General features: G+C 34.9%; 1 protein-coding gene across 8 annotated transcripts in view; it reads right to left on the reverse strand.

Moving 5' to 3' along the window:
• CSNK1G3 (casein kinase 1 gamma 3) overlaps positions 1-25634 on the reverse strand; it is a 109670-nt gene that overhangs the window by 19113 nt on the left and 64923 nt on the right. For 2 of the 8 annotated variants that reach the window (XM_040622530.1, XM_040622528.1), the window contains exons 6-11: positions 25202-25436; positions 10019-10104; positions 9816-9900; positions 7832-7977; positions 6479-6574; positions 2553-2648 (exon numbers count right to left, since the gene is read on the reverse strand). In XM_040622530.1, coding sequence (XP_040478464.1) covers positions 2553-2648; positions 6479-6574; positions 7832-7977; positions 9816-9900; positions 10019-10104; positions 25202-25436 — 744 coding nt within the window. Of the gene's footprint in view, positions 1-2552; positions 2649-6478; positions 6575-7831; positions 7981-9815; positions 9901-10018; positions 10105-25201; positions 25437-25634 lie in introns of all 8 variants that reach the window. The other 6 variants (XM_040622529.1, XM_040622527.1, XM_040622534.1 and 3 more) reach the window with 3 other exon arrangements.

Raw genomic sequence — 25634 nt, forward strand, 5'->3', positions numbered from 1 at the left:
GAGTTCAAATTTAGACTCCACCATTCAGTTCCTTTTGAAAGCACACCTGAAATAATGAATATCCGAGGATCCTTCTGCAAGTCAAAACAGCAAGAGGTCTCATTTCTCAGGTCACCTGGAAGCAGCCCGGAATGCTTTGTGGTGCCGCACTGAGAGCCGATCTGAGCTCCAGGAAAACACTGCAGTGATAGATGAGGGACGAATGCCAAGGGCCCCAACTCGCTTATTTGGGGTAACTTCTAATTCTGCTTCCAAATATCCTAAATCTGTACCATATTTATTTCTCACCAGACAGCTATCAACTTATCATGGGAATGTCTTTCCTGAGAAACTATTCAATGATAGGATCTTAGCATTTGCTGAAGGCTATTTTTTTTAATTGCCATATAAAGTCTTTGCATCTCCTATAAAGTCAACACTGGAAATTGTCCAATAGGTAGTGTAATGATCATCACACAAAGAATCTCAAGGCAAATTATTCTCACACTTTTCTATTAATAAATCTCTATCTCTTCCCTTTATCTCTTCCCTTTATCAGACAACGAGAATGACTGAATACGTTGTTTCCCTTCCTTTGTTCAGAATCAAATGTACTATTCATTTATTATAATGATCACATTAGCTTAGATTTTAGGCACTTTGCTCTCCTCTTATTACTAGCTTTAAATTACAATTTCATTAGCCCAATTATACAAGTGTCATGTTGTGACTTTACAAACTTTTTATATGCGCCAGATATAAAGCATAAATGAAGTCAATATTTTAGGACAGAACAAGATTCAGGCATGAGCCTACCTAGGCTGTCAGTAAATTTTTCACAAGTTAAGCTTGCTTAATGTCCATCATGTCAGGTTAGTTAATGGTGTGAAATATATTTAGGAAGTCAATGAAAATAGTGTAAAATGTTTTGTTTTACTTATGTATTACTAAAATTCTAGTAAGTAAAACTGATTCATGTATTGAATATTAGGATGAAGCCAGATACGTAGTCTCCGCAGGCAGAGAGGCTTTAAAGAGATGGTGAGAAAGGAAGAGAGTGGAAATGTCTCTTGGGGAACAGATGAAAAAAAGAGAACATACAATACTCGAGTGATGAGCCAATAATCAAACTCACCTACCCTGTGATAGTCTGAAGACCCCATGAGCCACCTCTGGGAATCCCACAGAGTAAGAAAAAATTAAGAAAATAACACATTTGTCGTAAGGGTGCCGAAATGGCCGGAAAGCTTTCTAATAGTGTCGTAACTGTGGCAGATATCCCTGAACACTGGACAAGACACCTGCTATCGTAACATACAACACTTAGAAACGTGTAAACGTATACAGACACACACACCATCCAGTTTGTGTTATGAAACTAAATATTATTTGCTCTATTAACTTTTCCAAAGATATGAATTGGGGTCATAAAAATTTTTTACAATTCAGGCATCCTTGCCTCTAAGACCTCTTCAAATACCCCTGTTACACAGGACTGAAGGGTCCACAGACTACAAAGTTCTATAAAAATATTTGGTTACATACTTCAAATTACCTCTAAAATTTCATGGTGAGAAAAACATGAGAACTTAAAAGATTTAATCAAGAACTAACTTTTAGAATTCAAATCAAGAAAGAATAAAATCCAGAGCAGAGATCCAACAGACTAAATATATATACATACTAAGAAAAATGCAAATTTGGTAAAACATGATGGAAAATTATTCAAGTGGAAATATGTGGAGGAAAAAAATCAAAACTTTTAAAGGAAGTTCTAAATTGAAATGGACGGAGATAACATTTATTATCTCAATTACTTTAAACCAGCATTTAAATTACCTCAAGCTAGCATTTTAAAAGAAATTGGAGACTTGGTAACCTTTCCCTTTCTATAAGTAACATAAAAGATGAAACTTTAGGGGGCATGGGAGGGCAAGATAAGGTATTCTAACGGCACAGGGGGGGGGATGAACACTGCAAAAAAATAAAGGACTGCTTTAAATTTTTAGAAATATCCAGAAAACTGAGGGGAGTATTTAATAAATACTCATTCTTGAAATTATTTTCTCCATCTGATATTTTCTAGAAACAAAATATACCATTTTAGCAGTTGTGGTCATGTTTATTTGACCAATTAATCAGAAAGTATATGCTGAGTATTAAGGATAAAAAATTTCCTATCTATTTAACTGACTGGAGTTTAAAGAAGGAAAATCGATGAAAGGGAAAAAGTTATAGTTACTTACAGCATTTAAAAAGTCTGAACCTATTACTGAAAAATCAAGCTTAACACGTATTTCAAGTAATACAGTTTGATTTTCTAACCTGTTGTATGATTTACTTAAGTATTATTGCATATACTTGCAAAAATGAACAAAGGCAAAATCGTAGTATCCGTGGTGGTCTTTCTAGACCATGTTAATTTTGCTTTTTGGTTAAATACAAAGGAAGAGAATTATGGAGAGTTCAGCAACAAGTTTTTCATTAGGATATGAAGTCATGCCATGAGTTCCAAAAAAGGGTTAGTCGTATAAATTTGGGAAATAATCACTCATGCAAAAATCAGAAAATACCTGTACCGAGCCACCATGTCTGTCTGCTGCAAGGTGAGCTCTCAAATGGTGGGGATTTGCCTGCTGGGAGTCCCAAGCTGCCCTGTGGTCTGCCGACTGCCATTTATTTAATTTATGTGGCATGCGTGGAAGAAGAAAAACCCAATATGTTAAACATCTCATCCTTATAATATAGAAAACAAACGTATAAAAGGAAATTTAAAATACCCTTGCTATTCTGAGTCACAGATGCAATTATCTTTGCATACTGGATGTGGAGAGGAATTTGTCACATGGCTACCATTAGGTAATGATCAACCACAAAAATAAAACAGAACCATAGATTTTGTTTTTTTTGCTTTTAAGTTATTTTTTTTAGTAATAAAGTCTATGTAACATTTTTTTTTTGATGTAGTGTTCCATGACTCATTGTTTGCATAGATTTTAGAAGTCAAAGGGCTTTAGATATCATATGCTCCACCCTCCAATTTTATAAACGAAGTTAACAAAGAACCAGGGAGGTAAAAACGATGTGCCCAGGAAAGCATTCCAAATAAATCTTCTAAGTACTAAAATGCCATCCACTATATTTTCTTACAGTAGAGGTCCCCCTTGGTTTCCTGATGAGGAACAACTTCTAGCAAGGTTTTAAAAAAATAATCTTTAAAGAGCTGTACTTTGATCCTAGAAAACTTTTCCCTCTTGCTCAGTACCATGTTTCCGATTGTGAGGTTACTATGAGAAAAGAGAAAAGTTCTTTGAAAAGTGACAAGTGTTATACAGAAGAACACTATGAGGCTATGAAAAGCAACTTTTTTTTTTTTTTATTAAGTGACAATCCTACTTCATATGAATCCCTTTGCTTCCCTGGCCTCTTTTTATCTAGTTCAAATTAAGGAACCCATTCCCATGATAGGCTGATAATTCCTGAAGCTTTTACATGACTTGGCAAATTGGCATGGCAATAACCAGAAACTGAAAATAATCTACTAGTAGAATTAGGAGTAGCTGCTTAATAGGGGTCAGTTTTTATGTTTCAGGAAAATGTGGACAGCACTAATAAAAAGATGAGGAAGGAATGCTTTAGCTGCTTTGCGTGTGTTATCCCATTCTGAGACAGACAGTATCATCCTCACTTCAGTGATAAAGAGACCGAGACTTTAAATACTTGACTAAGGTCAAAGACATTGCAAGAAGCACAGCAGGGATTCAAGCTCAAGAGCCCACTGCTCTGCCAGTAGTACTAACTAGCTCCTTAATACAATGACAAACGTTTAAAGTCTTCGGTGCTCTTTTCTTCTCTTCCTTTTCAACCTAAGTCAAGAAAAACTTGCCGACAACAACAACAACAAAAAGACACTTGCCACAAAGTGCCAAGTATATTGGGCTGTTGGGAGCGTGAGCCCATCAGTGGCCAGAGCAGGCCTATGGGAGAAGAGATGCTAAGTCCAAATAGGCACAATGAAGAAATGTTCTGGCACCATGCTTCCCAAATTAAACTGTACAATGCAAAATTACATAAGAAGTATGAAAAGGCATGAAGTCTATCATCAAAGCAATTACGACAGTTCTAGGTCCTTTTCACTAAACCCTCTGCGCTCATGACCAGAATTTAGCAGGTGTGTAGCTTAAACTAAGATAAATTAGATGAGATTAAATCTAAAGAGGAAGAAAGAATGAAAAGGATGCTAAAATGGAGACAAACACCTAAATACTGCCTAGAACAACAGGTAACACGTAAGGGTCACGGACTTCTTTAAGAAGACAGGAACAGCCCTCCAGCCTCTCCTCAGAACCAACATGCATCTAACACTTTAAAATGTCAGGAGATCCTGAACTTCAACCATCAACTCTAGGTGACAAACTGCTTCTCTGGGGTCACTGCAACATTTCAGTCATTTAACTAAATGTTCTTCTTTTGCAATTGTCAATTTTGAGTTTCTCATATACCTAAAATATTTACTGCTTCCCTGATGTTTAGGAAAACTTTTTGGGATATACAACTTTTCTATTATGATGACAGTCTGAATACACAGGTTTCAAATTTAATACATTAGCTACCCTAAAGGGTTTCCTGAAAAAACACAAAACAAAAAAGAAACAAAAAGAAACATCGACTCCCTACATTTAGTGTAACAAGGACTACACAAATAAAACATAGGTCCCATCTAGCTCGGAAGACAAGCCTGAAACACGGAGAAAGTTAAACTTGAAGATATTTGAATTATAATTGAATTCAACATTAAAAGAAGAGTTTCACTTATTACAATAACCTAACAGCTCAAGAGGTCATCTCCAGAGAACATGAATTATTGATAGTCATCCCACTGAGAAATTAATTCTGATGTATAAAACACGAACTCCAAAGTCTTGACTTTGGAACCATTTCTTTCTATACACAACATCTTACCAGAGTATTCAAAACTATCAACTAGTAATTTATGTCTGAAGAAATTTATATATAAGATCCTTTATTGCCCCAATTTTTCTAAGGCAAAATTCTAAAACTACTCTGTTTTAATTGGCTGTACTTTAAAGCATAATATTGTTAACTATCCCCTAAATGGAACATTTTATTTGCTCTGATTTTTATTGTGCTGTGTTCTTTCCTTTGATTTTCGTCTCTTGTTTAACTCACTTGAACTCCGGTGGATAAAAGATATAAGAGTAAGAAAGGATATAGCACATTATCCTTTCCCAGAAAGGGTTATAAGTGAAAATTCTAAAGACACTATTTAACTCCCAATTAGCAAAATGTAGGTCAAAGATGGATTAAAATCAAGCTTCTTTTTACAAAAAAGAGAAAGGTGGAAGCATCACTCAAAAATTTCAACAGCTTTCAATTACCTTACCCAGGAAATACAAACTCTTCACTCTCTATTTCTCTGCTATGCCTTGCCTAGAACCTATTCTCTGCTCAAAGCAAACTGAAATGCTCACTAATCCTCAAACAAACTACATTTTTAAACTTCTGCTTCCTATTTTACACTGTTCACTCTCCCCAAAATACCCTTATTCCTTCATTTGCCTTTAAAAAAATTCCATTCATCCTTCAGGTTCATCTCAAACACCATCTTCTCCATAAAATCTTTACAGATCCCCCATATTTCAATGATCTTCTGCGGCACTTTATTAATATATTTCATGTGACAGAGGTTACACTGTTTGGCAATATAGTTATGAGTTTATCGTAATAATCATGATAACAGTAACACCAGCCATGAGAGTTGAGATTTACTGAATGCCTATAGGAATTAACAAGCATTATTCTGTTTTGCAGATAAGAGAAGTAAGGCCTGGGAAGACAGAGTAATTTGTCTAAGATCAAGTCATATCCAGGTCTGTCTGATTCCAGAGACTGAGTGAGCTCTTAGCCACTCATTACAAAATAATTTCTTATAGGTTAGGCTGTTTTCCTTACTTGTGCATTTCTGCAACATGCCGAATAGTAGCTTTCAAATAGCAGAAACTCAGCAAATAATTTATTGAGCTAAACTAGACTGTAGTTAGAAAGATCAACTGCCATTATAATTTATTCCAACAAGGTATCCAAACACTTCCACTCTAATAGAGTATCAAATATTGCTCAAAGTTTATACTAATTTATACCACTAATTAGAAATTTATCATTAAACATTTTCACGTGATTTTTAAACTAGTAAAGAGATAACGTTAGGGGGAATTGGTTTATTTGTTGCAAGCCTATGCATTTTCAATCCTTAATATGCATGTGTCTAGCATCTGTCTTATCTATTGAAGAAAAAAATGTATTTCAGTCCTTCAATATCTATCTACCTGTGTAGATATATGCTCCCATACACACATGCGCATAGGCACACCTGTAAAGCTATCATCTGGGCATGGAAAAAAACCAAATGTATTTTTCAACTGTCAGAATGTAACACAGAAGCAAATCAAGACATTCCATATCTGAAAGGGCAGCAAACCTGGTTTTTGGATTGTTGCATCTTATCTCTGTGTTGATGTGCTTCTCTGTTTGATGACAGAGCAGGATCTTGCTGAACTGCACCCACTGGAGTAGGCTACAATACAAGAATTAGCATCAGTTCATTCTGTTTCAGAAGTCGTATTCGAAATTATTCAGCTGCTTCATGGAATCAAGGAAATAATAAGACACGTAGAGTAAAGCCGTGCAAAATGATATCATTCTCGAAACATGTCACTAAAAATACCAAGTTAAAACGAGAATAGAGCTACTTTTTACATTGTTTTCAAAAATGTTTAAATACTTTATCAAGTGTTCACTTTTGTATCAATAAAAGACTTTCTAATGTTGTCTTTACTTTCAGGTTACTTTTTCATATCAGAAAGATGAAAGTGTATTTATGTCTCATTTGCAAAGCTAATATATAAACAGAATAAATCATTTTAAGAAAATAAGGACATGATTTTTAAAATAAGCTAATAAAATGGCTTATTGTCAATATTCTCAGGAGAGACTTACAAAAATTTTTACTTTTCAAATATGTTTCCAATTCAATATAAACAGTTTAAGCACAGTTTATTCAGATTTGCATCACAGATACCATATACAGTCAAATCACTGTGGATCTAAGAGAAATATAACCTAAACACTTAAATAAGTCAATTGTTCAAAAATACCTAAATCTGAGAGTTTGGTGGTTCCACATATGGATAAAAATTCGCCAACTGCAAACCACAATTAAAAAAGTTTTGTAAGACTTTCTTACTTATTAAAAAAAAGAAACTAGTGAGAATAAATATTTTGAAAGTTGTCTCTTCAAAGAAAGAATTTTATGACATGTCCCTTTAAGTGATGAGCACCAATCCTGCAGTTATAGTCAAGACTAATTTTTTTAAGTTAAAAAACTTATAACAGTTTTAAAAACCCAAAACATGCTCCAATTTTTAAGTACCAGTCTATTCAAGACATAACCTAAAACTGCTAGTATAAACAAAAACCTATATTTTTAAATTACAAATGTTTTGAGAAATGGCTGAAATACACACAAGACTAACTGATCATTTAATGTAACAGGATATTATACCAAAAAATTATATCTGACAGTAAGAAATAAATCACGAATGAAAAGATGAAAATAACTCATTACTTTAAAAAGCAGGGGGTCCAAATATAGGGTTTTTATAAAATTCAAAGAATAATTTTAGTATAATGCTGCCTAAAATGCCCATGAAGATGAAATAAAATGAATCCTTTAAAAAAATTATTTGTACTCAACTCTTTCCACTGAAGAAGGTGTACTGTGGGGAAAAAAGTACTACAAATAATCTTTCGTTATATAGCACAGAGTACTCACCAACTGTTTACCAATCCAGTCATACTCATAATCAAACATATATCCTTTTCGATCAAACAAGTCAGTAAAAAGCTTTCTTAGGTAGTCATAGTCTGGTTTTTCAAAAAAATCTAGCCTTCTTACATAACGAAGATAAGTTGCCATTTCTTCTAGAAAGGAATAAAAATTATTCTGATTATACTTTTCTATATACTCATTAAAATTATTTAAATGTCTAAAAACTAAAACATGTTATAAAAACATGAAAAGGTAACAAAATTCTACTGCAATTTAAAATTTTAGGAATTTAATCACAATGAAATTAAAAAGGAGAAGAGAAGAGAAGAAAAAAATAGGGTCAAAAGAGAAACGAGAGGTTTTATTTAACAAATATGTTTGCTTCATTTCATTAGGAAAGGCTAAGATTTTTATTTTACGTTGTTATTTTGAATAGAAACCTTGGATAGTACTAAAGATTTGAAAGCAACTTAATAACACATAATTACTTAAACACAAGCACCGTACTCCGCTCATAAACTTAAAAATTTATTTAAAATATTGATGGGAATTGATTTATATATAAACGAAAGCATCTGCACTAGCTTGATGGATTTCTTTTACCATCAGGCACATTCACTAACTGACCAACAGAGGATTCAAACTCCTAACCTGGGCCATGAGCAGAATTCTAACCAAACAAAATAAAGCTAAGAGATCTCAGAAATAAGACACAGCAGCAGGGTTTAATTTTACTTTTAATTTCTGGTCATACAACAATTATTTGGTAATATATAAATTTCTCTGTGCCGCTGTAATTCCCAAAAGTTTTAGAGATAAGTATTTTTCTTAAAGATCCTACTTTCCTAAAGGAAAAGAAAGACAAAGCCACAGAAATCAACAGGTAGAAATGGTGAGCAATTCGTAAAAGAGGGTTTCACCATCACGGCACAGAAAATCACTGTAGTGAGAGATGGAAGATTACTCTCAGGCATTTTTCTGATTCAATTCACTGACAGTGGCCAGTGAGAACAGGATTGTGCACAGCCCGACGGGCAATGAGAGTGGCACCCAGTGACCTTCCTCCCAGGATGACTCTCACTATTCCGTGTTCTAGCTAATTACCTGGTTAAGGGACTCTGACGCCCCCATTTTATCCTGCAGAAATGTGTATGTGCTTCATAATAACACATAGCCAGTCTGCCTACAGCTACTCTGCTAGTGTTTATTTTTTTTTAATCTTCCAGTTCTAGATGTTACAGCAAAGACGAAAAATATACAATTAAAGTTTGCTGTCAAGGAATAACGTAAGCGAACGTGAGGAAGGGCTACCTGAGACCACGCTGCTTGCTGATAGCACAGCAGTGACGCCAGCATGGTACAGGAGGACGTGCGATACTGAAGTGAGGCATGAACTCAGTCTTGGACCTTCAGGTTCGGTTCACTTTCTGCTTAACTACATTAGCAACACATTATTCTTATTCCTTAATTATTTAGGAATCTTAAGTAAATTTTTGTTGGCTTAATCTGAGTTGCCAGAACTCCACGTGGAAGTAAAACTATTTTTATAAAGCTCCCCAATGTAACATTAGCCTAGAAGTACTAAGGTTTGTAAGATCTTAATGTACTTTGAAGACTAAATCATACATCACACACCTCCTTTGAGCTTGACAATGAGGCTCAAATGACTAACACTGTGCACCAAAACTATAAGCTGGCATTTCTCAGCAAGCATTTTAACTTATCAAAAGTATGTCACTGATATTTTAGCTACTATTGGTCAACACTACCAAAAAGGGGGATTTTCTTATATTAATTCCATCTTAACAGAGCAAATATACCAATTGTCCTTTTGGTCTACACATCAAATGCTGACATCTTTTAAATCATACTTTGAACACATTTTTTTTACGCATGAAAACCAGTCATTATAAACCTGAGCAACGGAAGTTAACTGCTCTAGTTTTCTGTGTATAAGCACAGGTACCAGTGTGGTGTTATTCATTACCTGGAAAATTTTCACATAACACTTCTATTGGTGTGGCTCGTTTTGTATCTCCAATTTTCTGATACCTCTCTTTTAAGGTGTCAGCCTAAAACAGAAAGGAAAAAAATCTTGAGAAGCCGGTAATTTTAAAATTAACTACTTGGCAGACAGAACCTTAACATATTAACGATTTATAAAATTCAAAAGGAAACAAAAACAATTACCTTTAAACCTTGCCAAGGAAGACTGCCTCTCAGAAAATACATGAACATATGGCCTAAAGCTTCTAAGTCATCTCTTCTACTCTGTTCTGAAATACAAGAGAAACATCGATTTCACTTTCCTCTCCCAGTTAAGGATTCAAGAACGGAGAATTGACTCTTTTGTTACAGATAAATTAATCCCCAAAGTTCAGTTTGTAAATATAAAATATCTGGCGCTTATAAGCAACAAATCATGTCCAGTTAAACAATGTTTTCACATAAAAATTATTGTGCATCTTGAAAATATGCCACTACGGTTTTGGGGGGGGGGGTTGTTTTGTTTTTTAAGATTCTACTGGGCACTCATTTCTCTCCTTAGATATCTATCCATGGAGGTATATAAGCAAGTCAGAAAGGGTTCCATGGTCAAAGACAGAGTCACTGTGTCACTCCATCTTAAAGATCCAGGATGTAACATATAAAAGATTTAAGAAAAACCCCAGAGATAAAAATGTTTAACTTCATTGAACCCTGCATTTCCTGAACTTATATGAGCACAAAATGTCCATCCTATAGAGTCTCCATTAATATTAAATGCAATTAGAATTTTATGTAATATATTCTTAAAAACACTTGTATTTGACACATCCCAACATTAATAACCCCTCTGCCACCACCAAAAATATGCTGCTAGAACAAACTGCCATTTTCAAATTGCTACTGTTGTTTTGGTAACAAAATGTTGTATAGCACATAACTCATGACAATTACAGAGGAATACTTGGAAAGGTACTTATATTTGCTAAGGGAAATTTTTTTCATTTTTTTGTCACTGAAGTTAAATGCTTATTTCTTACTATTGTAAAACAATACAAAAACTCTAACAATAAGAGGAAAAATAGTTCTTTAATTATAAATGTGTAAGATGTTTTATCCAAATGAGTCATCATACTACCTAAGCAGCACTGAATGCTTTTGAAAAAGCAAACTTTTCAAAGCATGGCTCTGAACTAGCATGAATAGGACAGAAAAGGTTTTAATTTCTATGTAATCTCATTCCACAATTGTCTTCTGTAACACTTGCTACAGTATATGTATATATATGTCGTGTTATTATCTAGTCATGATCTAGCCTCCCACCAGACAGCAGATTATAGGACAGCAGATGTCTCTTGGCTCATTACCCTCAGGACCGAGTATAACGGCTGCCAGAGAGGAGGCACGCAACACAGACAACTTAAATAGAAAAATGAACCTTGAAAAATATATAATACTAGATATGTGTCCCTTTTCTACAAGCAAACAACGATATCCAGAAGAAAATGCATCAAGTTGTTAGTAATTAGAGTTATGAGATTAGAGAATTAGAGAGTTATGAGATTAGAGAATTCCACCTTCTCATTTTATATACTCAAACTGAAGTATAATGGCAAATTTTTCTTTTTTGCTTCTATTTTCTATTATAACAATGTAAACATATGCTATTAAAAATAGAAAACTTTCAAAATAAATAAAATAGACTCAAGGTCTTTTAAAACCCAGTAATAAAAGTGGGTATATGAATAACATGAGAAAAATGAGTAATATATTTTATATATACAATCTGCCTTTATTAGATCCTGGGAACCTTAGGAATAAAGAGTCATGCAAAGAAAAAAAAATATTTCTGAAGTCCCGCTGAGAATCAGAATCACCTCTGAAACTTTTAGATGCCTCAAATGAGCAGGCCTAATGCTGGAGACTGATTCCTTGGGTATGACATATACTAGAAGAATGTGCATTTTAAAAAGCTTAGCAGATGACTCTGAAATACAGCCAGAGTTGATAAGCACTAAAGAGGAAACTCCTTTTATTGATGTATACTTTCCACATACTAAAATACTCATTGTAAGGGTATAGTTTGAAAAATTTTCGAAAAAAATTACCTAAGTACCACCACAATCAACAACTATTTCCAACACTCCAAAAAGTTCCCTTAGGTCCACTGCCTGTTATCCTATTATTCGCCCCTCCCCTGGCCTCAAAACAACCACTTATCTGCTTTCTGTCAGGCTACATTAAATTTGATTTTTTTATAGGGTTTCATATGAAAAGCATCATAAACATGGACCCTTGGGTCCAAATTCTTTCACTCAACATATCTTTTTATGTTGTTGTGTGCATTGGTACTTCATTACTTTTTATTGCTGAGTAGTATACTACAATATATTTATATATTCACCAATGATGGGCCATGAGTAACTTCCAGTTTGGGGCTACTGTGAATAAAGCTTTTACAAACATTCTTGTAGAAGTCTTTGTGTGAACATGTTTCCATTTCTCTTGTGTAAATTTTAGGAGCAGGATTACTGCTTCACATGGAAAGTGTAGATTTTACTTTTTAAGACACTTCTACACTGTTTTCCACCAGCAGCGTATGAGAATTTCGCTTGGTGCAGTGCCTATCCCACATTTAGCATGGTCACTCTTATATTTCAGCCCTGCTAATGGCTCGGAGGTGTTAGCTCACTGTGATTTAATTTGAATTTCATTTTCACCAGTGACTAATATTTTTGAACATTGTTTCAACCGTGTTACTGCTTATTCATACATCTTTTTATGAAGTGTCTATTTAAATATTTGACTTTTTTTTTTAAATTGCACTATGTGTCTCGTTAAAAAGTTGTAAGAGTTGTTTGTGTATCCTGGCTACAAGTAGTTGTCAGATACAAGTTTTGCAGACACATTCTCCCACACTGTAGCTTGCTTTGGTTTCTTAACAGTGTCTTTCAAAGAACAGAAGTTCACATTTTGATGAGGCCCAACTTATCAGGGTTTTGTGGTTGTTCGCTTATGCTTTTTTATGTCCTATCTGAAAATCTTGGACTAGTCTAAGGTTGCAAAGATTTTCCATTTTTTTCTTCAAGAAATTCTACACTTTTGGTTCTTAAATTTAAATCTAAGATTCATTTGAAGTAATTTTTCTTCTTTTTGCTCCAGGTGGGGTAAGGGTTTAAAGTCATTTTCTTCAATACCAATACATAGTTATTATCATATAGTTTCATTACAGTACAATCCTCTCCCCCCCTTGAATTAATTTTGAACCTTCTCAAAAACCATTTGAGCATCTGTGTAGGGGTCCATTTCAGGACTCTGTAATGTGACCAATTTATCTATGTATAGGCCAATAGCACCGAATATAAGAAGAAAGGAAAAATTAATGATAAACGAGGAAACCAATGATGACAAAATAGACAATCAATTGAGAAAACCACAAAATCAGAAGCTGGTTACATGAAAAATTCAATAAAATAATCATCCCACTAGGCTAAAAGAAGGAAAACACAAATTACTAGCATCAGGAGCAACGAGGGGGCAACAGGACAGATCCTACAGACATTAAAAGAATGGCAAAAGAGTATTATGAACTAACACTATATCAGTAAATTCAACAACTCAGAAGAAATGAACAAATGTCCTGAAAGACAAATTACAAAGATGTGAATAAAGTTCTATACCAATTAAAGAAACTTAATTTATAATTTAAAATCTTCCCAAAATATAACCAAAAGCCCAGATGGCATCACTGGTGAATTCTATTATCACTGGTGAATTCTATTAAACAGTTAAGGAATAATACTAGCTCTACACAAACTCTTTCAGAAAGCAGAAGAGAAGGAAATCTTGCCAACTCTTTTCATTACTGATGTTACCAAAGGCATTTACAAGAAAAGTAAAGTACAGGAAATGTCTCCTATCAACACAGTTGCAAAATTCTTCAAAGGCTAATACAAAATGACTAGTTCATCCTATGAATTTAAGGTTGGTTTAACTTTTAAAAACCAATCAATGTAATTCACCATGTTAATAAAAGATATAAATCATATGACCACCTCAAAAGATACAGAAAAAGTACTTAATAAAACATAACAACCAATTATGATTTAAAAAAAAAAAAACACTTGTAGGGGCACCTGGGTGGCTCAGTCGTTAAGCGTCTGCCTTTGGCTCAGGGCGTGATCCCAGAGTCCTGGGATCGAGCCCCGCATCAGGCTCCTCCGCTGGAGGCCTGCTTCTTCCTCTCCCACTGCCTGTGTTCCCTCTCTCACTGGCTGTCTCTGTCTTTGTCAAATAAATAAATAAAATCTTAAAAAAAAAAAAAAACACTTGTAAAAAAAGGAACAGGCAAAAAAAAACCTTTTCATTCAGACAAAGAACTTCTACAAAAAACCTACAACTAACATAATTCTGACATGGCAAAAGGCACCCCTACAATCAGGAACAAAACAAGGATGTTCCCTCTTACATTATCTATTCAGTGTTGTACTAGAAGCCCTTGTTAGGACAAAAAAAGGGGTGGGGGATGCAAGAAAAAATTTAAAAGGTATACAGATTGGAAATAAAGAAGTGAAACTAGTTTTTTCTGCAGACCATATGACCATATATGTGGAAAACCCTAAGTAATCTACAAAAAAGCTGTATTAGAACTAGTACATGAGTTTTAGCAAGGTTACAGAATACAAGATCAATATATAAAAATCAATTGTACTTCTAAGAAAGCAATCAACAACTGGAAAACAAATTTAAAAAATAATACCATTTTCAGCAGCATCAAAAAATATGAAATACTGTAGAGATAAATTTAAAAGACTGAACGATACCTAAATACTGACCCCTTCCAAGTAGCATTCTTTGTTAAGGAGAGGAACACATTATAAAAGGCCATTTCCCTCTGAATTCAAGGTGTGGGGCTTTAGTTACCACAGTGCCAACAAGCCATGATCGTAAGGGTATCTTGCCTATATGGTTGTCTCAGAAAGCAGTATTAGTCTCAAAACCTACATAGTATTTATTTATTTATTTTTTAAGATTTTATATATTTATTTGACAGAGAGAGAGGCAGCGAGAGAGGGAACAGAAGCAGGGGGAATGGGAGAGGGAGAAGCAGACTTCCTGCCGAGCAGGGAGCCCGATGCGGGGCTCCATCCCAGAACGCTGGGATCATGACCTGACCTGAAGGCAGATGCTTAACAACTGAGCCACCCAGGTGCCCCAAATACTACACAGTATTTAAAAACTCAAGTCATAAATATAAGCTAGTAAAATAAACCACTTCTGTAACTCAGCCTCAAATATCCTTACCCTCATAATTCTTTTCTTTGTGTTCTTTCATCAACTGACAAATCTGGAAGTAAATTTCACCATGTAGTGAGTAACAGAAGTCAAGGGGAAGGTTTTATCTTTGAAACACAGTAACTAAAGAATACCTCCTCAGGTCTTTAACAGTTCTGTTTCATGGGGAAAAAAATTTCCCAAAGGTACTCTGGCCCTTATTAAACCCTGTTCACATTTTATAAAAGCACTTAACTACAAAGGCCTGTTTGAAAATGGATGTTTCCCTGGAAGCCAAGAATCCTTACACGCACCCTTACTATGAGCAACTAAGAAATGAGAAAGTGATGATTTACTTTACAATAGGTATCATTAAAGAATCTTTTAAATAGGTTTTCCAAAAAGTGCAAAGTTATGTAAAGAGTCAATTAAAATTTCGCTTTTTAAGAATATATGTATCATATAAACTACACACAACCAACATATTAAGAGCCTAGTATGGGTCAGTGTACCATATTGATGATCATTTAAAATTCTAGCTACACTTAAAGCAACAGTAATCCCAAATAAGAAAATAAAGACTCAGAAAGCTTAAGAGACTAGCCTAAAACTATGCACCTAAAAGAGAAAGGCAGAATTCTAAACTACATGTCTGCACTTTTTTCATTTCAGAAAGCAAAAGCAAAGTAGAACTAATCAATTAACCAAATATTGATTGTACACCTTCTGCAACACTTTTCTACTTAAAAGTTCTACTCCTTATCTCAACATTATTTTCCTCTTTTATTAAACTGATTTAATTCCTCACATGCCTAGAACTGTTTCTATTTTGACTGAATTTCAATTCAACTTTTAGCAACAGAAAATATTTCCTTTATTAATTCAAATTTACCTTTATCAAAATATATGTATACATAATATATATATATATCCATCCCAAATGCTTAGAAGCAGAAAACTTTCTAAAATACACATATGTATTTACACAAAATAAGCTCATTACTGCATTTTCCTACAGAAATGAAAAACAATGAGGCCAAAAGACATGTTAGTTTTAACTAAATACAGGCAAGACAAGAGAGCTCAAAAAACCCAACAAAAAAAAAGTCTCCATGAAGAAAATTTAAATCATTCTTTATATATAAGCAACAACAACAATAAAAAATTACTACAGGTCAAGGTTTCACTTTATATTTCCTCCTAAAATGTTGAAAATTCTTTTTCCCTAACACCCCACCAAAAAAAACCAAAACACTCTTCTTCTTCAAGATTCACTGAGCTCATTAACATTTTTCAAAATGACATAATTAAGATGGTTTTTGTTAAATGAAAACACAAACCTCTTTAGGAAAAGAAGAGGCACAATTATGCAGACAATGTGCAGCAACAACTCACCACACCAGATACCCAATCTAGCAATAACAAGAACGCATAAAGAAAAAAAAAAAAAAAGGTTTCTGAGCAACGGAACACAGCACATGCATTCATCTGATTCCTAAAGAAGTCCTCTTGAAATCCAGTTCTGTTAATTTAGATAAAATCCAATAAATTTGTCTATCAAGAGAAGCAAATCAGAAGACAATAGCAAAGTACTGTCAGCAACAGTACTACACATGATAACAAATAGTATGCTACAAGATATTTACATACCAAAAAAACTATTAAAAAATAACTACTCTCAGACTAACTATAAACCTACAATAATCAACACACTGTAGTATTTGTGGAAAAAAAAAATAGACAAATAGCTCAGTGAACAGAACAGAAAGCCAAGAAATAGACCCACATAAATACATTCACCTTGACAAACAAGCATAAGCAAAACAACGGAGCAAAGTTACGTTTTTTCAACAAACAGTACTCAAACAACTGGATATCATCAATATGTAAAAAAATAAATCTTACACCCTTTACAAAAATAAACCAAAATGCATCAAAGACCTGTCAAATGCAAAATTATAAAATTCCTGGAATATAACATAGAAGAAAATCTAGATGACCATGGGTTTTGAGATAACTGTTTAGATACAACACCACAGGCATGACCTTTGAAAGAAATAATTGATGAGCTGCACTTCATTAAAATTAAAACTTCTGCTCTGCTAAAGACACTTTCAAGAGAATAAAAAGGTAAGTCACAGACTGGGAGAAAATATTTGCAGAAGACACACCTCATAAAGAACTATTATCCAAAATACACAAAGAACTCTTAATATCAACAATAAAACAAACAACCTGATTAAAAATGGGCCAAAGACCTTAAAAAAACGCCTCACAAAAGAAGATACATAGATGACAAGTAAGCATATGAAAAGATGCTACACATTGTATGTCATCAGGAAACACAAATTAAAACAATGATATAACACTACTATGACATAATGATTTATAAGAAATATATATTTGGTCATTCAGACGACCAGAATATATTTCTCAAGATATACTCAGTCTTTGGCCACAGTTCTTAAAAACACTTCTGAGCCCTTACGGTGAAATGGGTGTCTTGTTACTTATGAAGGTGAACCTTGAACCTACCCAAGGTCAGGGGCTAGCTGCCAGGGAAACTAACCATATGATTAGAGGGTTGGAACTTTCAGTCCCACCCCACAACCTACAGGGAGGGAAGAGAGGCTGGAGGTTGAATTAGCCAATGGCCAATGCATTAGTCAATCATGACTATGTAATGAAGCTCCCATAAAAACCCAAGAAGACAGCTTTTTGGCCCTTCTGGGAGAGCTTCCACAGTTGGGGAACCAGAACACTTGCACGTGTCACCAAGCCAGGGCCCAAGCTGCACAAGGACAGAAGGTCCTTTGTTTGGGATCTCATCCTACATCTGACTATTGATTTGTATCCTTCATCATGTCCTGTAATAAACTCGTAAACCTAAGTAAGTGCTTCCCTGCGTCTACGAAACCACTCTAGCAAATAAACTAAACTTTAAGAGGAGGTAGCTGGAGTCTCTAATCTGTACATGATCAGTCAGAAGCACAGGTAACAATCTAGAGCTTGCAAGTGTTATCTGAAATTGGGGGTGGAGAGCAGTCTTGTGGGACGGAATCCTTAACCTTGGGATTTGATGGTATCTCCAGGTAGACAGTGTCAGAATTTAAGTTGAATTTTCAGACATGCTGCTGGTGTCTGAGAAGTGCTTGTTGTTGTGGAGGGGAAAAGTCCTTCTCTACAGAGTAGTTTGTCCCAGGAATCCTAAAAGAACTACACAACTATTGGGGTGGTGGAAATCTAAAACATTAACAATCCCAAATGCTGGGAAGAATGTGGAGCAAGAGGAGTCTCATTCCTTGGTGGTGGGAATGCAAAATGGTACAGCCACTCTGGAAGACAGTTTAGGGGCTTCTTACAACATAATTTTAACATATGATCCAGCATTGTCATTGGTATTCACCCAAAGGAGTTGAAAACTTAGGTCCCACAAAAATCTGCACATGGATGTTCACAGCAGCTTTATTCATAATTGCCAAAACTTGGAGGCAACCAAAATGCCCTTCAGTAGGTGAATCGGTAGATCAACTGTGGTACATCCAGACAATGGAATATTATGCAGCACTAAAAAGAAATGAGCTGTCAAGCCATGGAAAAACATGGAGAAACATTAAATGCATATAACCAAGTAAAAGAAGTCAGTCTGAAAAGGCTAATATTATTTATTTCAAACTATATGGCATTTGGAAAAGGCAAAACTATGGAGACAATAAAAAGACCAGTGGTTGCCAGGAGTCTGGAGGGAGGGAGTGGGAAGGGAGGGCTGATTAGGTAGGGAATGGAGGAAGCGAAACTCTCCTGTATAATACTACAATGGCTGATACATGTCAGTATAAATGTACCCAAACCCACAGAATGTGCAAGACCAAGAGTAAGCCATGAAGTAAAGTATGGACTCTAGATGATAATGATGTGTCAGTGCAGGTTCATCACTTGTACCAAAGGTGCCACTCTGGTGAGGGACATTGAGAGTGGGAGTGGTGCTGCCTGTGTGGGGGCAGGGAGTATAAGGGAAATCTCTCAACCTTCTGCCTAATTTTGCATGAATCAAAAAATGTTCTTAAAAAAAAATCTGTTCTAAAAAATTACATTTAAAAAAAGCACTACTATTTAAATGCATTTTCTCTAAATTTATGTAGATCAAGGTATACATCCTAATATTCTCCAACTCAACTTGAGGGTATCACTATATAATAGTAATCATACAAAACTTAATGAAGCTGAATCATCCAGACAATGTAAATTATGCTCATCATATTTTGTTTAAGAAAGCAAGGAATTGTGCAATTCATTTTTAAACTGTTAAAATGTAATTATAAAATGTAAATACATGTTTTTAAACTGCTAAGAAGCTGTTTGGGAGCCTAAGAGGTATCCTCAGGAATGTGGGCAATTAACCTAGACATTATATGAATCACATCATAAGATGACAACACAGAAAGAAAGCATTTTTGTAAAACCATAAATTCTGTGATTCCTTCACTCCTATTCAGAGAGCTTACCACTTACAGGCTTGGAATGTTATTCTTCTATCAACACTGATTTTTATTAACACAAAGCAACTGGCAGTTTATTCCTCAAATCCTAGTCTCTTATTTCATGAATACTCAATATTAATTAATAAAAACAAGACAATTCTAATGTTACTTGGTAAAGAGAAACAAAGAGTATTTACTTTATTTCAAATGACTTCAAGAACAGTTTTTTCATGAAAAGAAAAAAAAAAGTGATCCAAAGTAAGATTATAAAATGAGGTTCAAAGTAGTTGACCAAAAAAAAAAAAAAGTCTTGAAAAAGATATTAAAAATAAAGACACTCAAGCAGACACAATTTTAAAAAACATTTCAACATAATAATAAAGAAAGCTTCCACCAGAGCAGACCACAGAAATCCACGTGTCACAAACGGCTTTAGTTGACTCCATCTTAAACAGTGACTTAAGAAGGTATAAGAAGGTACACAAGTGAATCACGACATCTGCCTTCTTAACATTAATTGTCCAGCGAAGATCAATAAATATATAAATATAGATAGATACAGATATAGATATATAGATATCTCACAGGAATAAAGAGGCTAAAATCCACACTGTGATTTTACACTTTTCTTCCAGCTTTTTCTTTTTTATATCTGATACAGTGCACCAATCTCCACAAAGGAAAAAATACTTGTAAGTCTGCACAAAGGTCAGTCTGGCCAAATTCTCTCTTTTGAAATGCTCATGTGTGTAGAAAGTCCCTGAATGCACAAGAGTAAATGAATGAATAAGAAAGCTTTAATTCCTCTTAAAAGAGGAATCACCAAAGTCCAGGCAAAGCAGAAAGGAAAAAACATATACACAAATTAAAATCACCACTAAAAGATCCCATTTTCACTACTTTTTCTTTTCTATCTGTTCCTGACTCCTCACAAAGCTGGTGCTTTAAACTCAAAACATCACTAATAATCCCAATGTTCACAGCCATCTCACTTATAAAAATGCTTTAACTCTTCAGCACTTAAACTCACGTGACTTTAGCTTGCTCTTATTTCTTAAAAAACAGGAAATCATGTAATCTGGGAAACAAATTTTCTCTCTGTTAATACTGCCCATCTACTTCCCAAGTACTACATAAAAATTGAGAAGCAGGGCTTTTGTAAATAAGAGAAAGTAAGGATTAAAGCTTTTATTCTTTGTAATACTTGCCAAAGAAATATTTTGTTTGTTTTCTTCCTGAAAAAGGAGTAAAAAGAGATTACTGTAATAGTTAAATGCCGTTTCCCAAGCTCCAAAGGCTTTTCCTAACAAGGACAAACGTATCAGATTCGCTTTGCCATTTCTACAAATAGAATGCTGTTACATTTACCATTGTTCAGATAAAAAAACATCGGGCCATACGGAAGTTGTGACTTCATGTCTCACAATAAAATGGTGGTGAACCTTTGTTAGTTGTTCTGAAATAATCTGTTAACGACTACCATGAAATGAAAATCTCTCACAGACACTGTTCATATAAACACAGGTGTGCCTGATTTTAATGGAAGACATGATCCTGAAAGTTGTGTATCTCAATCTTATTTTAAACCTATCACGAAAGTTTGCTATTGAAAGGCACCTCCCACACAAAGACAAACACTACCTAAATGCAACTAATTTTAAATATCTGACACTTACTTTTCTTCAAGTAAGGCAGATTTACATTTTTCAGGCATTTCAGACAGCTGAAGAGAAAAAATACCATGGCTCTACTTTCAGGAGGCTGTTAGTGAGCAAACGCTATTAGTTCTGAGTAAGAGGAAGAAGCAGGGACATGCCTATATAGCAGATAAGTCTGGGAAGAATGGTCAGAGAAGAAGCTATGAGCAGGAGTTGAAGCCTGCGTCAGATGACTGCTAAGGTCCTGAACAAAAAGTGACTGTATACTGCAGGGTACGTTTAAGCGGTGATGATGGGTAAATACTGATTGGTTTACATTTCTGTCTATTCTTCCTTGTGAGTGAGATGGCAGGGATGGAATCTAAAAGCAGAAAATAAAGTCTGACTTTCTCTGATATGAAAACTGACCCTGGTTGAAGACTTAGGAATAAACTACTATAAATATAACCTAGAACCGATTTTTTTAGAAAGGCAAAGAGGTAACTCAATGGGAAAGAATATGGTATCATAAAAAGAACCTCAACCCCTACTTCACACCTTACAAAAATTAATTGTAGACAGTAGAAGAAAATATAAAATGTATTCATCTCCTGGGGACAAAGATTTCTTAGAATTCAAAAAGCAATAATCATAAAACCAAAACACTGAACCACTAAGAAAATGAGTAGGTAAGCCACAGACTAGAAGAATCTATTCACAGTACATATATTTGGGAAAGAACTTATATCCAGAATATATAAAGAATTTCTATAAGTCAACAATTAAATGACACACATGTCATAAAAGAAGATACGCAAATGGTCAAAAAGCACAAGTAACGGTGCTCAGAAGCATGAGTCAGGGAGAAATAAAATACAACTACACATCCACTATAACAGCCAGAATGAAAAAGAATGACAACTCCAAATGTTGTCAAGACTGAAACAAACAGAACCCTCCTTCGCTGCTGGTGGAAAAAGAAAATGGTAGGAAGGCTTTGGCGTACTGATGGGCAGTTTCCTATAAAGTTAAACAATACCTACCATATGACCCAACAGCAATTCCAATTTTAGGTATTTACCCAAAAGAACTGAAAACATATGCCCACCGAAAGATTTAAAAATTCCTAATAGTAAAACACTGTTAATAATCAAAATGTTCATCAACAGTAGAATACATAAACAATAAGTGTGGTATATTTGTGCAATGGAATACTACTGAGCCTTAAAAAGAAACAAATTACTGGGGTCCCTGGGTGGCTCAGTCAGTTGAGTGTCCAACTCTTGATCTTGGCTCAGGTCATGATCTCAGCTCAGGTCATAATTTCGGGGTCATGATATCAAGCCCCACCACGTCAGGCTCCATGCTGGGTGTGGAACCTGCTTAAGATTCTCTCACTCTCTCCCTCTTCCACTGCCCCTCCCCCTTCTCTAAAAAAAAACCAAAACAAAACAAATTACTGATACTTAAAAAACAAACATTAATCTCATACTCAGCAAAAGAAGCCAGTTGATTCCATTTATATGAAGTAACAGACTCAGCAAAACTAATCTATGGTGACAGAAATCACATCACTGGTTACTTTTGGAGAAAGTGGGGAGAGAGCAAGAATGAAGTCTAGGGGATGATAATAATATCATAAATCTTGACAGGGTTGTGGGCTACCCACATGTGTACATATGTCAAAAATCACAAATTATTTACTCAAATATTATAAACTTTAGTGTAAATTTTATTTCATTTTAAAAAATGAACTTTTCAATAAAATAAGAATTACAAATACTGTCAATTCTAGTAAGCTTGCTTTACATATGCTATTAGTTACCAATTCTGAAACGACATTCTGAGGATCCTAGGCTTCTAACAATGAGTAAACAGAGTAGTGGTAGCCAGATTTCTCACTGTTGGCAGAGGAAGACAGAAATAGAGAAAATAGAAGGGAATTACACATATGGAAAACAGGGATACTACTTTGTGGTCTTGGACTGAAATTAAAAGTATCAATATCGGGGCGCCTGGGTGGCACAGCGGTTAAGCGTCTGCCTTCGGCTCAGGGCGTGATCCCGGCATTGTGGGATCGAGCCCCACATCAGGCTCCTCCGCTATGAGCCTGCATCTTTCTCTCCCACTCCCCCTGCTTGTGTTCCCTCTCTCGCTGGCTGTCTCTATCTCTGTCGAATAAATAAAAAAATAATTAAAAAAAAAAAGTATCAATATCAACTCATGATCTTAGTAGATAGGTATTAATATATGCGTACATATGCATATTTGCGTGTGTATGTATGTGTGGATACTGATTCACATACACATATGCATTTTGTAGTTCTGCTGAAAGGGCCTAGAAGCAATAACACACCAGTAGCAATGAGTACACCCAGTGCCCAAATCTTGCTTTCTATATAACATTATCCAATAAAAGGACCCAGGGAAACCTGGACAAATGTCTGTTTCTGGGCTAGAGCAGAGAAACTACAAGATGAATCTGGAACAACTTGTAGCTTCAGAAAGTTAAGTTCTCAAAGAATCATGAGAAAAAGCCAAAAGAACAGAGCAGCCAGCTTGATGGAGCAACAAATGGCCAAACCTGGGGCAATGGGAGTATCAATATAAATAATGACAGTAATGCCCTATACTACTTTCAGTAAGAATCCATGAGTCCATACTGACTAGTCAATAAATGGGAAAAGAAGAAAAAGCTTCAGCTTACATTAGATTATCAATAAATACACAAGGAACAATGAATTAGAAAATCATCAATGGATGCTAAATCAAGTGCGTAAAATCTGATGAGGAACAACGTATTTATATTCACATAATCTCACAAATTCACCTACAAAATACTTTTGAATTTCAAATGGAAAATAAGAAACTTGCAGGTGGAGGAACTTAGCAGACACGACACTAAGCAAGGGATTGGAACTAACCAACGACAACATACGTCTCCTGACGTGATGCACTAACAACACATCACTTGTGCTTTTGTGCTACAAACGCACTCGAATATAATCATGAAGGAATGATGAGACAGACTCAAATTGAAGACATTCTACAAGATAGCCTATAGGTACTCCACAAAAATATGAAGGTCATGAACCGTGAAGAAAGGTGAAGGAGTGTTCCAGATAAAAGCAGACTAAAGAGAGGTGACAAATAAATGAAATATATGTTCCTGAAATGGATCCTGGACAGGGGGGAAAAAAAAAAGCTGCAAGAAACTCTGTGAGGTTGATATTATTTTATAAGGAACCCCCTTTAAAAAGTTAAATAATTTGCCCCAAGTCATATAGTTACTACACTGTAAACAAAACCAGTAAGGTATGCACGCTCAGGATTAAATGTATTGGGCAGGATGCCATCTCCTTGGCTGGCTGTATCAGAAAGCCATAGTCTCAACCAAAAATCTTCACACACACTAAATGCAGCTAAAATTAAGTATTCTGGGGCGCCTGGGTGGCACAGCGGTTAAGTGCCTGCCTTCGGCTCAGGGCGTGATCCCGGCGTTATGGGATCGAGCCCCACATCAGGCTCTTCAGCTATGAGCCTGCTTCTTCCTCTCCCACTCCCCCTGCTTGTGTTCCCTCTCTCGCTGGCTGTCTCTATCTCTGTCAAATAAATAAATAAAATCTTTAATAAATAAATAAATAAATAAATAAATAAATAAATAAATAAAATTAAGTATTCTCTCATAGTCTTTAATAAAAATAATCATATACAGATATTCAACTGTATCAAAGTTGAATATTTCTAAGTTGTCATATGAAAACAAGACAGAGTGAAAGTAAGGATATCTGTCATTTATTTACTCTAGAGCAACTTCCTTTAAAAGAATTGTATGAAATATAAATCAAAGTAAACTCTAGCTAGATGTGATAAATAAAAATTACGACAGAAGCAACTGTAATCCCCCCAAAATTGAACCATAATAACAAACAAAAATTCACACTGTTAGCATAGTTACTGAATTCAATTTCTGCATTTATGAAAGGTACACATACCTTTTCCTAAATGTGTGTTTATGCTCATATATCTAGCTGTTCCTGTAAGGCTCTTGTGTTCTCTGTATGGTATGTGTTTCTTTGTCTCTGGATCAATATATTCCTTTGCCAAACCAAAATCTATAATATGAATAACTTGCTGGGTTTTGTTTCCTGGTCGTCCTATTAAGAAGTTCTCAGGCTTTACATCTCTGTATATCAAGTTCTTTGAGTGGACATATTCCATGCGAGAAATCTTGAGTGACAAAAAAAAAAAAAAAAAGAAAAGAAAGAAAGAAAGTTTTATTTTAGGCATTGACTAGCATAAAAAAGCATAATAGAGAAGGACAAAATTCTTACAATGAAAACAACACAAAGAAGAAAACTATCAGACACTGTTTCAACCCTTTAGAAGTAACATAATATCAGTCTATAGTTTCTCAAAAATATATCC

This window comes from Ursus maritimus, unplaced genomic scaffold (genome assembly GCF_017311325.1).
Source record: "Ursus maritimus isolate PB19 unplaced genomic scaffold, ASM1731132v1 scaffold_5, whole genome shotgun sequence".
NCBI lineage: Eukaryota > Metazoa > Chordata > Mammalia > Carnivora > Ursidae > Ursus > Ursus maritimus.